At 42.9% G+C, this 14,694-nt stretch overlaps 1 protein-coding gene across 2 annotated transcripts; it reads left to right on the top strand.

The window, feature by feature from the left end:
- The first annotated feature begins 1,225 nt into the window (after window positions 1-1,225).
- On the top strand, window positions 1,226-14,157 carry SERPINB9 (serpin family B member 9). Of its 2 annotated transcripts, XM_049882486.1 has the most exons (7): window positions 1,230-1,520; window positions 2,977-3,153; window positions 7,889-8,026; window positions 8,387-8,504; window positions 10,334-10,476; window positions 12,089-12,244; window positions 13,380-14,157. In XM_049882486.1, the coding sequence occupies exons 2-7, from the start codon at window positions 2,986-2,988 to the stop codon at window positions 13,782-13,784; spliced, it is 1,128 nt and encodes a 375-aa protein (XP_049738443.1). In that variant the 5' UTR covers window positions 1,230-1,520; window positions 2,977-2,985; the 3' UTR covers window positions 13,785-14,157. The 2 variants fall into 2 exon arrangements, with proteins under 2 accessions (XP_049738452.1, XP_049738443.1); XM_049882495.1 differs by lacking the exons at window positions 8,387-8,504; window positions 10,334-10,476 and having other exon boundaries at window positions 1,226-1,520.
- The last annotated feature ends 537 nt before the right edge of the window (window positions 14,158-14,694 follow it).

The following is a 14,694-nucleotide window of genomic DNA, read 5'->3' as shown; positions in this document are numbered from 1 at the left end:
TAGCTTTAAGAAAAAGAAATTTATTTCCTCACAGTACAGTAGGCTAAAAGTCCAAATTCAAGGAGTCAGCTCCAGGGGAAGACTTTCTGTGTCTGCTCTGGAAAAAGGTCCTTGTCCTCAATCTTCCCCTGGTCGAGGAGCTTCTCAGGCATAGGGACCCTGGGTCCAAAGGCAACTGTCTACTCCTGGTGCTGCTTTCTTGGTGGTATGAGGTCCCCAACTCTCTGCTTGCTTCCCTTTCCTTTTATCTCTTGAGAGATAAAAAGTGGCACAGGCCACACCTCAGGGAAACTCCATTTACCCTGGATCAGGGAGGTGACCCAAGTAAGGGTGGTGTTACAATTCCACAGTAAGCCTCTCAAGATAAAAACTACAATCACAAAATGGAGGACAACCATACATGGCCTAATCAAGTTGATAACATATTTTGGGGGGACACAATTCAATCCATGACCGTCTGTAATGCCGCCAACTGTGAACAGCCTCAGGAGGAAGCTGGCAAATGAGGCGATGGGAAGTGCTGGTCTCTGAAAACATCCTGGGCGGCTGAACCAAGTGGTCCCTGGGCCTAACCCCAGCCGGGGACTGGACCAATGTCCGAGCCCGGCTGAGGCGGAGTCTCTTTCTGACTTGCACTGATGACAGGGCTGTTCCCAACAACACTGCAATCAAGCAGCTGTAGCGAGAGAGCTTGGGTGAAAGGGGCTGGAGAGCCCGGGTCTAGATAGGGTTCAGGCCTGCTCTTTAGTTGTGGGACTAGGAAGAGATCCTTCCGTTCCAGCGGAACCCCTCATTGGTGCAAGACACAGGCTGAATGAAGATCTAAGGGACCTCCCTGTCCCGAAACCGGAGCTGCCACTCTGCCTGGGCTTCCCGGAGGCAGAAAGACGCAGGGCTCCGCGCTCGCTCGGCCTGTCCCCGGGTCCCGCGGTCTCTCTTTCCACAGCCGGGGGCGCGCCGAGGCCTCAGCCTGAGCTAGCGGTCAGCGCATTTCAGCTCGCATTCCCTTCCAGAAAAATCCGGCTCGGGGCCGCCGTGCACAACCTATTCATACCCCGGACGCTCGCCTCCAAGCGGGCTAGGCTCCTGAAGTGGAGGGGAAAATGCCGGAGGTGCGAGCAGGGGGCCCCGGCCCCGCCCCGCCCCGGCCGCGGCCCCGGCCCCGCCCCCAATCCGGACCTCCGCCCCCAACCCGGACCTCCGCCCCCAACCCGGACCTCCGCCCCCAACCCGGACCTCCGCCCCCAACCCGGACCTCCGCCCCCAACCCGGACCTCCGCCCCCAACCCGGACCTCCGCCCCTAACCCGGACCTCCGCCCCCAACCCGGACCTCCGCCCGGGTCTGCCTGCTGGAAGACCGGAAGTCCCGGAGCCCGCGGCGTTGCGCATCTGAAGTCGGTGAGCGCAGGGCCCAGGGGATCAGAGCCGCTTTCTGCTCCCAGCGTACAGAGAGCGGCTTCTCAGCCTCTGCAGCGGCTTGGACAACAGCCAGAAGACCGTGTGGCGCTCGAGTGCGCAGGTGGGTTTCATGTCACATCACCCTGGGCAGGGCTGGGGAGCTGTGGGGCATTGAGTGGTGTCCTTACAGCCTGCGTATGAATGTGTGTGTGTGTGTATGTGTGAGCAGATGTGTATGAATGTGTGAGTATGTGTATGTGTGAGCAGATGTGTATGAATGTGTGAGTGTATGTGTGAGCAGATATGTATGAATGTGTGTGTATGTGTGAGCAGATGTGTATGAATGTGTATGTGTATGTGTGAGCAGACGTGTATGAATGTGAGTGTATGTGTGAGCAGATATGTATGAATGTGTGTGTTTGTGTGAGCAGATGTGTGAGTGTGTGTATGTGTGAGCAGATGTGTGAGTGTGTGTATGTGTGAGCAGATGTGTATGAATGTGTGTGTGAGCAGATGTGTATGAATGTGTGTGTGTATGTGTGAGCAGATGTGTATGAATGTGTATGTGTGAGCACATGTGTATGAATGTGAGTATGTGTATGTGTGAGCAAATGTGTATGAATGTGTGTGTTAGCAGATATGTATGAATGTGTGTGTATGTGTGAGCAGATGTGTATGAATGTATGTGTATGTGTGAGCAAATGTGTATGAATGTGTGTGTGTGAGCAGATATGTATGAATGTGTGTGTATGTGTGAGCAGATGTGTATGAATGTGTGTGTGAGCAGATATGTATGTGTATGTGTGAGCAGATGTGTATGAATGTGTGTATGTATGTGTGAGCAGATGTGTATGAATGTGTGTATGTGTGAGCAGATGTGTATGAATGTGTGTGTGTGAGCAGATGTGTATGTGTATGTGTGAGCAGATGTGTATGAATGTGTGTGTATGTGTGAGCAGATGTGTATGAATGTGTGAGTGTGTGAGCAGATGTGTATGAATGTGTGTGTGTGAGCAGATGTGTATGAATGTGTGTGTATGTGTGAGCAGATGTGTATGAATGTGTGTGTATGTGTGAGCAGATGTGTATGAATGTGTGTGAGCAGATGTGTATAAATGTGTGTGTATGTGTGAGCAGATGTGCATGAATGTGTGTATGTGTGAGCAGATGTGTATGAATGTGTGTGTATGTGTGAACAGATACGTATGAATGTGTGTGTATGTGTGAGCAGATGCGTATGTGTGACTGTGTGAGCAGATGTGTATGAATGTGTGAGCGTGTGTGACCAGATGTATATGAATGTGTGAGTGTGTGTATGTGTGGGCAGGTGTGTATGAATGTGTGAGTGTGTGTTTGTACTCAAGCTCATTTGATCTATTGCCGCCACCACACTTACCTAATTATCTTGAAATTTGGATTTATTTTTGGCTGGAGAGCAACACTAAAAGGATTTTCCTCAAATTATTTAAGAATTTAAGACGCAAACAAAAAAGTACAATTCCAAAATCGTCATAGTCAGGGTCAACAAACCTTGAGGGGTGTATGGAGTAGCATTTCTCTTTGTTCTCTCGTTCCAGAACTGCACCATGGACGCACTCACTGAAGCAAATGGAACCTTTGCCATCCGTCTTTTAAAGATACTGTGTGAAGAAAACCCTTCACACAATGTGTTTTTTTCTCCCCTGAGCATCTCCTCTGCCCTGGCCATGGTCTTCCTGGGGGCAAAAAGAAACACCGCTGCCCAGATGGCCCAGGTATGAGTGGCTGTCACACAGGAGAAGGGCTGGCTTTGCTGGTTTTCTGCCAGATCATCCAGCTCTGTACCTGACTCTGTAGAAGTGCTGGTGGGAGAGCCTGGGGGAGTGGAGTCCATGTGGGCGAATGCCGGCTCATTTTAGGTCGTGGCGGAAGGGAAGGAGGGGAAGGCAGAGAGCTTCCCTAATGAGATTTTCCCAGGAAAGTTCTCAAAACCAGGAGAACACTATCAAAATTTTGCGCAAGCACTTTATCTTTGTTTAGAAAATGATACTAAAATTGTTTTAAACTTAAGCTACTAAGATCTCTCTTTTTTGGAGCAAAAGACTTTGTAGCTATAATTATTCCTTAGTAAAAGAAGAGGTAAATTAAGGTCTATTTCAAGTGGTTTATATACTAACTTGCCTTTCCAGCTCAGCAAAGTAATAAAGCAGAATATGCAAACTAGGATAAAAGGACATGTACTACAGTTACATATACAGATGTGCGTCTGCACAATTACATATACAGACGTACTACGGTTACACGTACAGATATGTGTCTACACAATTACATATACAGACACGTACTAAGGTTACACGTGCAGATGTGTGTCTGCATATTACATATACAGACATGTACTATGGTTACACGTACAGATGTGTGCACAATTACGTATACAGACATGTACTAAGGTTACATGTACAGATGTGTGTCCGCACAGTTACACATACAGACATGTACTAAGGTTACATGTGCAGATGTGTGTCTGCACAATTACACATACAGATGTGTATATGCACAATTACACATACAGACGTGTACTAAGGTTACACATACAGATGTGTCTGCACAGCTACGTATACCTACATGTACTATGGTGTGTTTGCACAATTACATATACAGACGTGTACTACGGTTACACATACAGATGTGTGTCTGCACAGTTACATATACAGACATGTACTGTGGTTACATGTACAGATGTGTGTCTACACACTTATACAGACATGTACCATGGTTACACGTACAGATGTTTTGCAGAATTACGTATACAGATGTGTACTACAGTTACATGTGTTTGCACAATTACATATAAAGATGTACTACAGTTACATGTACAGATGTGTGTCTGCACAATTGCATATACAGTTCGTGTACTATGGTTACATGTACAGATGTGTGTTTGCACAATTACATATACAGTCATGTACTACAGTTACATGTACAGATGTGTGTTTGCACGATTACATGTACAGACGTGTACTACAGTTACATATACAGATGTGTGTCTGCACAGTTATACAGATGTGTACTACAGTTACACATACAGACATGTACTACGGTTACACGTACAGATGTGTGGCTGCACAATTACACATATAGACATGTACTAGTTATACATACAGTTGAGCATTTGCACAATTACATATACAGATGTGTACTACAGGTACAGATATGTGTATGCACAGTCACACATATTGACATGTACTATCATTGCATATACTAGTTAGCTTAGCAGACATTAATCTGGAAATGACTAAGGTCAATCCCTGTCCCCAAGGGGCTTACAGAGTGGACAGGAGAGTACCTACCACAAAGTCTTCACCTTCTTCTTGGCCGTGTGAGTCACTGTGGTTGCTTTTTGTTTCAGTGTGACTTTCTTTTCCTTTGAGGACCTTTTTAGATAGTGATAACTTATTTTAATCATTTTCCAGCTCATTTTATGAAGAGTAGAGGTTTATGTATAGAGGGGAGTTCTTTTTACTTAGATTTTTATAAAATTTTCTATGTTTAAAGATAGCCAATAGACCATTACAGGGCGTTTTTTGAGAACACTCAGTTGGTCTGGTCCCTCTGAGGTGTGACCCTTGACAGTCCCTGATGTCCTCTGTTTTCACCTAAAAATAGCGGGACCCTCAGGAAGCTGGCAACACACTGCTGTGTAACACAAGGTGAAGCTGTAAGAGCAGCAGAAATATTTTTAAAATTATTTGTTTTCCTTCATTATGTAAGTGGTAAAATCCCATTATAAAGGTCTTAAAAATAAAAGTAGCAGGAAGGAAGAAAAAAAAAATCCCTAGGGACCCACAACCCAGAGGCAACCATCCACCCTTCCAGTCCTTTCCCACCGAAATTTTATACTTCAGTGATCATGCTGTCTTTGTAAATATTCTTTCACTTAATGTGAGATTCCCTGAGAAAATCGATGTAAAGCTTTCATGTAGCAAGCGGTAAGTATCTTAGCTCATCCTGAAAGTAGTGTTATGACTGTCTTCAGTGAAGTGGTTTTAGCTTTCGTTTCTGTTCTGTTTTTGACAGGTTTTCTTATCAATCATATGTGAGCTTTACAAAATGAATTTAGTAGCTTTCTGTCTTTTTCTGTGCTATAGAACTATGTGAATTGTGGTGTGAGAAATACAAATTTCTTGAATATTTAAAAAAAATTCATAAAATCACCTAAGCCTTTTTGGAATTAGTTGTCTGTGTCTTCCATTGTTACTGGTATATTGATATTCTTGACTTTAATTTGGCAGTTCATAACTATACTTTGCTGGAAATAATTACACATAGTTGTATATTATTTTAACATGCCCTCTGTGTCTTTTTTTTTCTCATTTTTGGTGCTTTTTCTTATTTTTCTTACATTTGCCAGGTATTTGCCTACTTTTGATGTGTGTGTGTGTGTATGTGTGTGTGTGTGTGTTTTCTTCCAAAGGACCAGCTTTGGGATTCACTTATCACTGTATTTTTCCATAAGTTCTTAGGTTTTTTTCTGTAGCTTTTCTTACATCACGAGTTGAAAGTTTTGTTCAGTTTATTTCTTGATGTTATTAAAAAATTAATGCTGTGTTTTTGCTTATATCTTTAGCCAAACCATTTGGTTTGATATATATTGTTCCTGTTTTGATTATTTTCTAAATAATTGGTTATATAGTTATTTAAAAGGGCATTTTTAGCAATTATTTAGAAGAATTATTTACTCAGAAGAGCTATTTATTTAGAAAAGTGTATTCAGTAGCTTTTTAGTAGGGTCATTTCCACATTATTGGTATTTTATTTATAATGTTACTGATTTCTGCTTTACTACAGAGAATATAACCTGTTTAATATCTGTATTTCAGGATTAATTAAGACATTTTTTCTGGCCTAATATACGATGCATTTTTAGAAATATTAAAGTAACATCTTAAAATTGTATATTCTTTTTCTGGGGTACAATTTTACTAACTATGGTTTAGTCATATTTCAGAAACCCTGGTGGCATAGTGGTTAAGAGTTCAGCTGCTAACCAAAAGGTTGGCAGTTAGACTCTACCAGGCACTCCTTGGAAACTCTGTGGGGCAGTTCTACCCTGTCCTGTAGGGTTATTATGAGTCGGAATTGACTTGATGGCAATGAGTTCGGTTTTGGTTTAGTCATATTAATCATATTGCTCATTTTATGCCCTTATTTCCTTTTGTCTGCTTGATCTGAAAGAAACAGAAAATGACGTCTCTTAGGTAGTGCCATTCCAAGTGTGTGTTTCCTGCTCATTTCTCCTTGCATCTTTAATTGCATCTTTTTTTTTTCCCCTCTGATTACTTAGGGCACTTTTATGTTTTCATTGGTGTCTTAGTCATCTAGTGCTGCTATAACAGAAATACCTCAATGGATGGCTTTAACAAAGAGAAGTTTATTCTCTCACAGTCCAGTGGGCTAGAAGTCTGAATTCAGGGCGTCGGCTCCAGGGGAAGGCTTTCTCTCTCTGTCGGCTCTGGAGTAAGGTCCTTGTCATCAGTCTTCTCTTGGTCTGGGAGCATCTCATTGCAGGAACCTCAGGTTCAAAGGATGTGCTCTCCTCCCAGCACTGCTTTCTTGGTGATATGAGGTCCCCGTGTCTCTCTGTTTGCTTCTCTCGTTTATATCTCAAAAGAGACTGGCTTAAGACACTACCTGATCTTGTAGACCTCATCAGTATAACTGCGGCTAATCCATCTTATTACATCATAATGATAGGATTTACAACATTTAGGGAAATCACATCAGAAGATAAAATGGTACACAGTCATACAAGGGAATCATGACCTAGTCAAGTTGACAGATATTTTGGGGGGACACAATTCAATCCATAACAGTTGGGATGCAGGATTTTATAATAGCCCCTCTTTTGACCTCTCTTTACCCTTTCCATTTGTTCTTATTTTTGTTGTCGTTAGTTGCTATCCAGTCAGCCCCCAACTCATGGAGACCCCGTGTTACCCAGATCAGACCGTTGTGATCCATAGGGTTTTCATTGGCTAATTTTTGGAAGTAGATCACCAGGCCTTTCTTCTTAGTCTGTCTTAGTCTGGAAGCTCAGCTTCAATCTGTTCAGCATCGTGGTAACATGCAAGCCTCCACTGACTGACGGTGGTGGCTACACATGAAGTGCATTGGCCAGAAGTTGAACCTAGGTCCCCTGCATGGAAGGTGACAATTCCACCACTAAGCCACCACTGCCCCCACTTTTTCCTGTTACTCATCTTTAAACGAGACAGCTCTGCTAAGGCAGAACAGCCAAATCTTTCACCTGCTCGCTTTCTACACTCTCCTCTCTCTGTCTCTCTGACATGGTATGCTTCTTTAGTATGTTTTAAACCCTCAATTAAAATAAGAACAATTTCCTTTTAAAGAAACATTTTATGGAGTATTTAAGAAAACATTTTGCTTGCAATTTTTTTTTTTTTAGAACAAAGAGCAATACCAATAATTTTAAATTATTTTTCTCAACAGGCTCTTTCTTTAAATATGGAGGAAGATATTCACCAAGGTTTCCAGTCACTTCTTACTGAAGTTAACAAACCTGGCACTCAGTACTTACTCAGAACAGCCAACAGGCTCTTTGGAGAAGAGACATATGATTTCCTCTCAGTAAGTTGAACATATCGAACAATAAAAGGTGTATTCAGATGCTTGGTGGTACAGGATGAAAGATTCTAGAAAGCTTGAGAAACTTAGGGTAGAAAGAAAATTTTTAACAATTCTGTAGTTATACCTTGAATTACTTAATATACTTCTGAAGGTCATTTATTTATCTCTGGTTATTCATGGCTTAGCACGCAGCATTTCTATAAATGTTGATATTTTAACATCGAGTAGACTAAGATATGACCACTTTTAAGAGATATGTAAGCTGTTTTTAATAAAAGGTATAGAATATGCAGAATTTTGGGAATCTTGCTCACATTTTATTTAGCAGTGTAGCCTCATGGAACACCTTTCTTTCCAAAGACATTTAAGGAATCCTGCCTTCAGTTCTACCACGCTGAGCTGGAGCAGCTCTCCTTTGCCAAAGCTCCAGAGAGGTCCAGGAAACAGATAAACACTTGGGTCTCCAAAAAGACTGAAGGTCAGAATTATCCTTTATTTCCCACTTCTGTTTCTTGTCATCCTCCTCAAATTTCACTCGTGCTTACGGTGTTCAGGATGATGTTGACTGGCTGGGCCTCAGGGCATGTTTGAACCTTGGTAGACTTATAAAGGCGCGGATCAGATCCTTGGGTTTTCAGCAAGAGAGACTTAATTTTGTTCATTGTCCTGGGGCCAGAGTGACGGATAAACCAAAAACCAAACCCAGTGCCGTCGAGTTGATTCCGACTCATAGTGACCCTATAGGACAGAGTAGAACTGCCCCACAGAGTTTCCAAGGAGCGCCTGGCGGATTCGAACTGCCGACTCTTTGGTTAGCAGCCATAGCACTTAACCACTATGCCACCAGGGTCCCTCATTGACTGATACAAACCTCAGAAGAAACCTGTTCGTAGACCAGACTTCAGTTTAACAACTTACACCAAAAAATCTTCTCACTTACCTTGTAGTGCTCACACTGTCAGGTTACTCATCATCTTGGAACTGTATGTTTTGGGCCTTGTCTTTCTAGACGCTGTGTGGACCGTCACCCCCATCCCTTTGACTTGTTATGGTACTTACTCTGCTGCCTCCCTCTCATGTCTTCCATTTAAGTTCCCTTAATTAGACTTGATAAGCCCCTACTTACAGGCCAACTGGAGTCCCTGGGTGGTGCACAGTTAAGCACTCAACTACTAACTGAAAGGCTGGTGGTTCAAACGCAAAAAGAATTCCCTTGGAGAAGAGACCCCAACCTTGAAAACCCTATGGCATACCGTTCTACTCTGCAACATAAGGGGTCATCAGGAGTCAGAATTGACTTGATGGCAATGGATTCTTTTTTTGGGGGGGAGTGTTTGTTTATATGCCACCTACACACCCTCTCCCAGGGCTAATCAATTCCACAGACTGAAAATACTCTCCGTTTGGGGTTGGGTCTGATTCACTTGTATTTCACAGAGGGACATGCTCTGGCCTTGACCCAAGATCAGTGATGGTGTGATGTGTGAACTATGCAGGCCCCTCTTAACCAACATACTTAGCACCATGAGAAACATTCCTATTTCTGTTAATAAATGAGACAGTGAAGAACGAGAGGTACTCTTTGCTTAAAGACTTAGTAATTATTTTTCCATTTCTTCTTGCAGGAGGAAGTAGAATATGTACCACTTGTGCCCTCTTGAGGCAGTGAATTTTCAGGGATGCTCTTAGTGTACTAAGTTTACTTAGTTTAATATCCAGGGGAAGAAGGGATTATCTTTCACTTGTCCCACATTACCTTTTCCAGGGCTGCCTGTTGCTTTGTTTAGAGGATTGAATAGTAATGTCTCTTCCAGAGACTTCCAGAAGATCCTTTTGTACTTATTCTGCCCATTGCCAGCTAGTTCCTCAGAATGCCATTCATATGGGCTGCCTCTGACTCATCCAGGTGTGGTCCTGGCATGTTAGATTGGATGTAATCTTGGAGCACTGGATCAAACACTCTCTTTAACCACAGTAGATAGCCAAGGCCCTCCCAGTCTACCTCTCATTTTCTGCTTGTCTTGTTCTCCAACCTGGGGTAGTGTTTCTGCTTTCTACTTACCTATTCTCTTTGAGTCATTTAGAAGTCTTTCACCATCATCAGCTTTGTGGATATTCCCCAACTGTGGGTGATGATAAATACCGGTTGTATGTGTCGTTTTTGTTTCTTACGTACAGAAACAAATCTGAGAAAAGGATGTCTGGCTTTTGATTAATAATCAAGCATCATCTGCCAATATGTCTTATCAGAGTTTACCTATCATGTTTTTATAAAACCAACTAAATGTATTCTACGTTTCTTGAAAGGTAAAATTCAAGAGTTGTTGCCAGGTTACTCAATCGATCCACAGACCAGGCTGGTTTTTGTCAATGCCGTCTATTTCAAAGGAAGGTGGAATGAAGAGTTTAATAAAACATACACAAGGAAAATGCCTTTTAAAATAAACCAGGTAGGGAGAAGCTTTCAAAATCTTGCTAGTTTGATGAAGAAATTGAATGGAAAAAATTAACTTAGTGAAAAGCATAAATGACAGGCTGAAAAATTTGTACTTGATATTTCTGAATAAATTTTGAAACTCAGTGGAAAAAACTGAAGAAATTGGAAGTATTTTCTACCTATAATTTTTTGCGTTTGATTACTGCTTCTTACTGCCTTCTGTAATTTCTCATATGTTCGTTGCTGCCACCTAGTTCTGGAAACTTAAGATTTTCCTTTAAGCCCAAATTGCTTAGATAGAAAGCAAAAAAATAGGTGTTAAGGTGGTGTGATGTATGTGTTTGCGGTGGGCTTGAGGAAGGGAGGGGAGGGAATGTGAAAACATTTGTATAATCAGGTGTTTTAAAAATTATACTAACTATGGATTTCAAATGTTGCTAATTTATCATTATTCATTCAGGATTTACAGCTTTCTCATATAAAATTGAGTGAGAAAGACCTTGGTTTTCACAGTGAAGTGTAATTTTACTTGAGGCAGGCATCAAAGTTGTTTGCCAAAATCCCCAGCTCTGGGAAATACATAAATATGTAATATTTATGTAGATAAATATGAAATACACAAAATTTAAAGCAATCTACTGTCTAGTTAAAGGGGGCGGGGGAGAACTCTCCTAGCATTGATTTCAGAAAATATTCATTTTTATAATAGCTGTTCTATATAAATTAAAAAAAAATTAATTTAATAAATTCAACATTTCAATTAACTTTGGCATTCATATACCTCTTCTGTATTTGTTATTATTTCCTTGGATTAAAAATTCAGAATTTTTGGATTAAAATGCATGAATACATATATCACTCTTTGCACTTGCTGCCGGGCAGCTCCCGGAGAAGACTTATCCATTTACACCCCCTTCACATAGTGTGAAGCTGTCTGTTTCATCCCACCTTCATCAGCAATGATGATCATGAAAACTTTTTTCTAGTTAAATAGAAACTTTTTAAAATTAATTGTATTTGATTATATTATTTGTTGGGTATGTTTTAAATGAGAAAAATCTGACCCCCTTCTCTGGTTTGCTAACTAAGACAACTTGCCCAGGCTGATGTTTTGTCTGCATATGATCAGTGCCTTTTAGTGATGATAGGAAGGAGCGGGATGACATTTATGTGTGAATTAGAGCATGGGAGAAGCAGTGGTGATTCAGTGGTAGAATTCTTCCCTTCCATGTGGGAGACCCGGATTCAATTCCCTGCCAGTGCACCTCATGCGCAGCCCCCACCCACCTGTCATTGGAGGTATGTATGTTGCTGTGATGCTGAACAGGTTTCAGCAGAGCTTCCAGACTAAGATGCACTAGGAAGAAAGGGCTGGCTATCTACTTCCAAAAATCAGTCAATGAAAACCCTGTGGATCGCAATGGTCCAGTCTCCTTGTACACGGGGTCACCATGAGTTGGGGCTGACTTGATGGCAGCTCATAACAACAACAATCAGAACTGAGTGTTGTTTCTATTGTGGATATGATAAACACTGTTTAGGCAACTGCAGCTCTTTCAGGAATTGATATTGCCTCTTTTGATAAAACATTTTTAATTCCACATTCTCCTGCTCATTCCCCTCAGAAGGAGCAAAAACCAGTGCAGATGATGTTTCAGGAAGCTACGTTTAAAATCACTTACGCAAAGGAGGTGCAGGCCCAGGTCCTGGAGATGCCCTATGCCGGGGAAGAGCTGAGTATGGTCATTCTGCTCCCCGATGACAACGTGGATCTCAGCACGGTAAGACTGTTGGAAGAATCCAGTGACAGCCCTCAAGTCCTTTCTCACCGGGATAGACTGTAATGCAGCTTCCATCTCTGGCAGTCACCTTCCGAGCTGGAGATGTGGACAGACCCCTCTGCCAAGCACAGTGCTCAGGCACGTGGGCTTTGAACTCATACTATTACCCAAGACCTACTTCTCCCATTGTTATCTGTGTGACTTTGCCAGGTGATTAAACCACCTCAGGCTCTGCTTGCTCCTTTCGAAAATGGAGGTATTGATAATATCTACGTGATAAAAAATAGGATTGTAATTATCCAGGTGGCAAGCTTAGCACATTGTCTGGCACCTAGTAAGCCCTCTATAAACATTCTTCATTATTTTTATCATAGCAATCATTGTTATTAGCATTGTTCTTTTGGAACCTAAGGACCTTTATTGCTATTCAGAACCTGAAATATCGCATAAGCTAGTCTTACCCTTTCACCTAACAAGGGACAGAAGCGGGGGTGGTTGGACCAGGGACTTGTGGAGCACAGTGCTGGTGGTGATGCCAGAACAGCCTGCCGTGGAGGCCCCTCGTTTTTGTTTCAGCATGGGTTACAAGAGTGAGAGGGTGGCCTGTACTGCCACTGGATTCTAGGCTCTGGACCTGGGGGAAGGCAGTACCATCTTGTGCATTAAGGCATCAGCGTGACTGAACCCGCAGTCTGTTTGTGCTCACTCTGTCCATCTCCCTAAGTGGGACACCTCTTCTCTGGAAACCAGGCAGAATGCCCCTCCCAGTCAGATTTGCCTTTGATTTGGACCACACTAAGAGCCCTTTCTTTTCCAATTTTTTTTCTCACCAGGATTGGTTTGCTTTCAAAACATCAAAAATAAACATGTTAAAAAAAAATCCTAGTCATCTGGGTGTGGACAATTGTCAGGATAGAAGATGTCTGTCACAGGAGCTGTGCCTCTGGCTGCTTGGCGTCTCCCTACTTGATATGGAGTCGTGTATGTAAAGCACTTGGGGTGCGGTGGAAGCTCCTGATTGCACGAGTTTCCTGGCAGAGAGGACACCATCTGCCAGAGGACAGAGAGTACGTGTGTGCTTGGCACATGTATCCCCAGAAGTATGAATCTCAAAGTCTTTTTCTTGGTCTTTCAGGTGGAAAAGAATCTCACTTTTGAGAAATTTGTAGCCTGGACCAAGCCAGACTGTATGAGCAGCACTGAAGTTGAAGTCCTCCTTCCAAGATTTACACTGGAAGAAGATCATGACATGGAATCTGTACTTCAAAATTTGGGGGTAGTTGATGCCTTTCAGCAGGACAAGGCAGACTTTTCTGCCATGTCGGCTGGGACAGACCTGTTCCTGTCCAAGTTTGTGCACAAGTCCTTCTTGGAGGTCAACGAGGAGGGCACGGAGGCTGCTGCTGCCTCAGCTGCGGTGATTGTGGAGTGCTGCCTGGAGGCCGGGCCCCGGTTCTGCGCGGACCACCCTTTCCTATTCTTCATCAGGCACAACGCAGCCAACAGCATCCTGTTTTGTGGCAGGTTTTCCTCTCCATGAGGGAGCACTTACCAAGCATGTGAGCAAGCCTTCTTTCTGTGTCCCCAGCCCTACTCTGAAGCCCAGGGCAGGCACCTCACCAGCGCAAAGGATCTACCAGCACCATTTCATTGTGGCCCTGCTCTGTCTCCACACGCCAACCACACTCTTACACAACTCAGTCAGGATCAGGGACAAGGGGCCTTATTGACTCCCTGCTGTATTTAAGATGCAGTCCAGATCACGGAGGACGCTTGCAAAGCTTTCCTGTGTGGCCCCAAACTTGTTCTCCACCCATTCCGTGTACAATCCATTCTAGCCGCTCTGTGCTCGTCCTTGTATCTCAGATTTTATCACTTATTTGCCCTAACCGTTTCAGTCGTAATAAATGCTGTTAGGTATTACTATTTTATTGTTGTGTGTGGACTTTTTAAAAAGTTACTTTAATGCACATTTTTATTTTATTATTTTTCAGCATTCATGCATCATCAGGTATGTGCCAAACACTGCATTAGGCACTGGGGACTAGAGGTCTTGTCCTTTGACACCTAGCTTTAATGTGTAGCTCTTATGACAACCAGCTTGAGCTCTTTGTGATTGTTAAGGTTGTATGTCAACTTGGCTAGGCCATGATTCTCAGTAATTCGGCAGTTGTATAATAATGTAATGACTTTATGATGAGATCTGATATAATGTGATCACCTCCATCATGGGACCTGCCATGAGTAGCCAATGACTTGAAAGGGAGTTTCCTTTTGGTGTGGCCTGCATCCAGTGTAGGCGGACTTTCTGTCAAGGCTCGCAGGCTTTTGCTGGCTCCAGATCCTGTAACAGGCTCCAATGCATCTTACCTCTGCTTCTTAGGACTTGAGCTAGCAGCTTGCCTGCCAGTCTTAGGATTCTCAGCTCTGTGGTCTGGATTTTGGGTTTG

This window comes from Elephas maximus, chromosome 1 (genome assembly GCF_024166365.1).
Source record: "Elephas maximus indicus isolate mEleMax1 chromosome 1, mEleMax1 primary haplotype, whole genome shotgun sequence".
Lineage (NCBI taxonomy): Eukaryota > Metazoa > Chordata > Mammalia > Proboscidea > Elephantidae > Elephas > Elephas maximus.
This window is presented reverse-complemented; position numbering and strand designations above follow the sequence as displayed.

What these genes read in the sequence shown, in the direction of transcription:
- SERPINB9 (XM_049882486.1), top strand. Translation starts at nt 2,986, where the DNA reads ATGGACGCACTCACTGAAGCAAATGGAACCTTTGCCATCCGTCTTTTA. An exon ending in AGACATATGATTTCCTCTCA is followed by an intron (nt 8,027 to 8,386) that starts GTAAGTTGAACA and finishes TTCTTTCCAAAG; the next exon opens with ACATTTAAGGAATCCTGCCT. An exon ending in GGTCTCCAAAAAGACTGAAG is followed by an intron (nt 8,505 to 10,333) that starts GTCAGAATTATC and finishes GTTTCTTGAAAG; the next exon opens with GTAAAATTCAAGAGTTGTTG.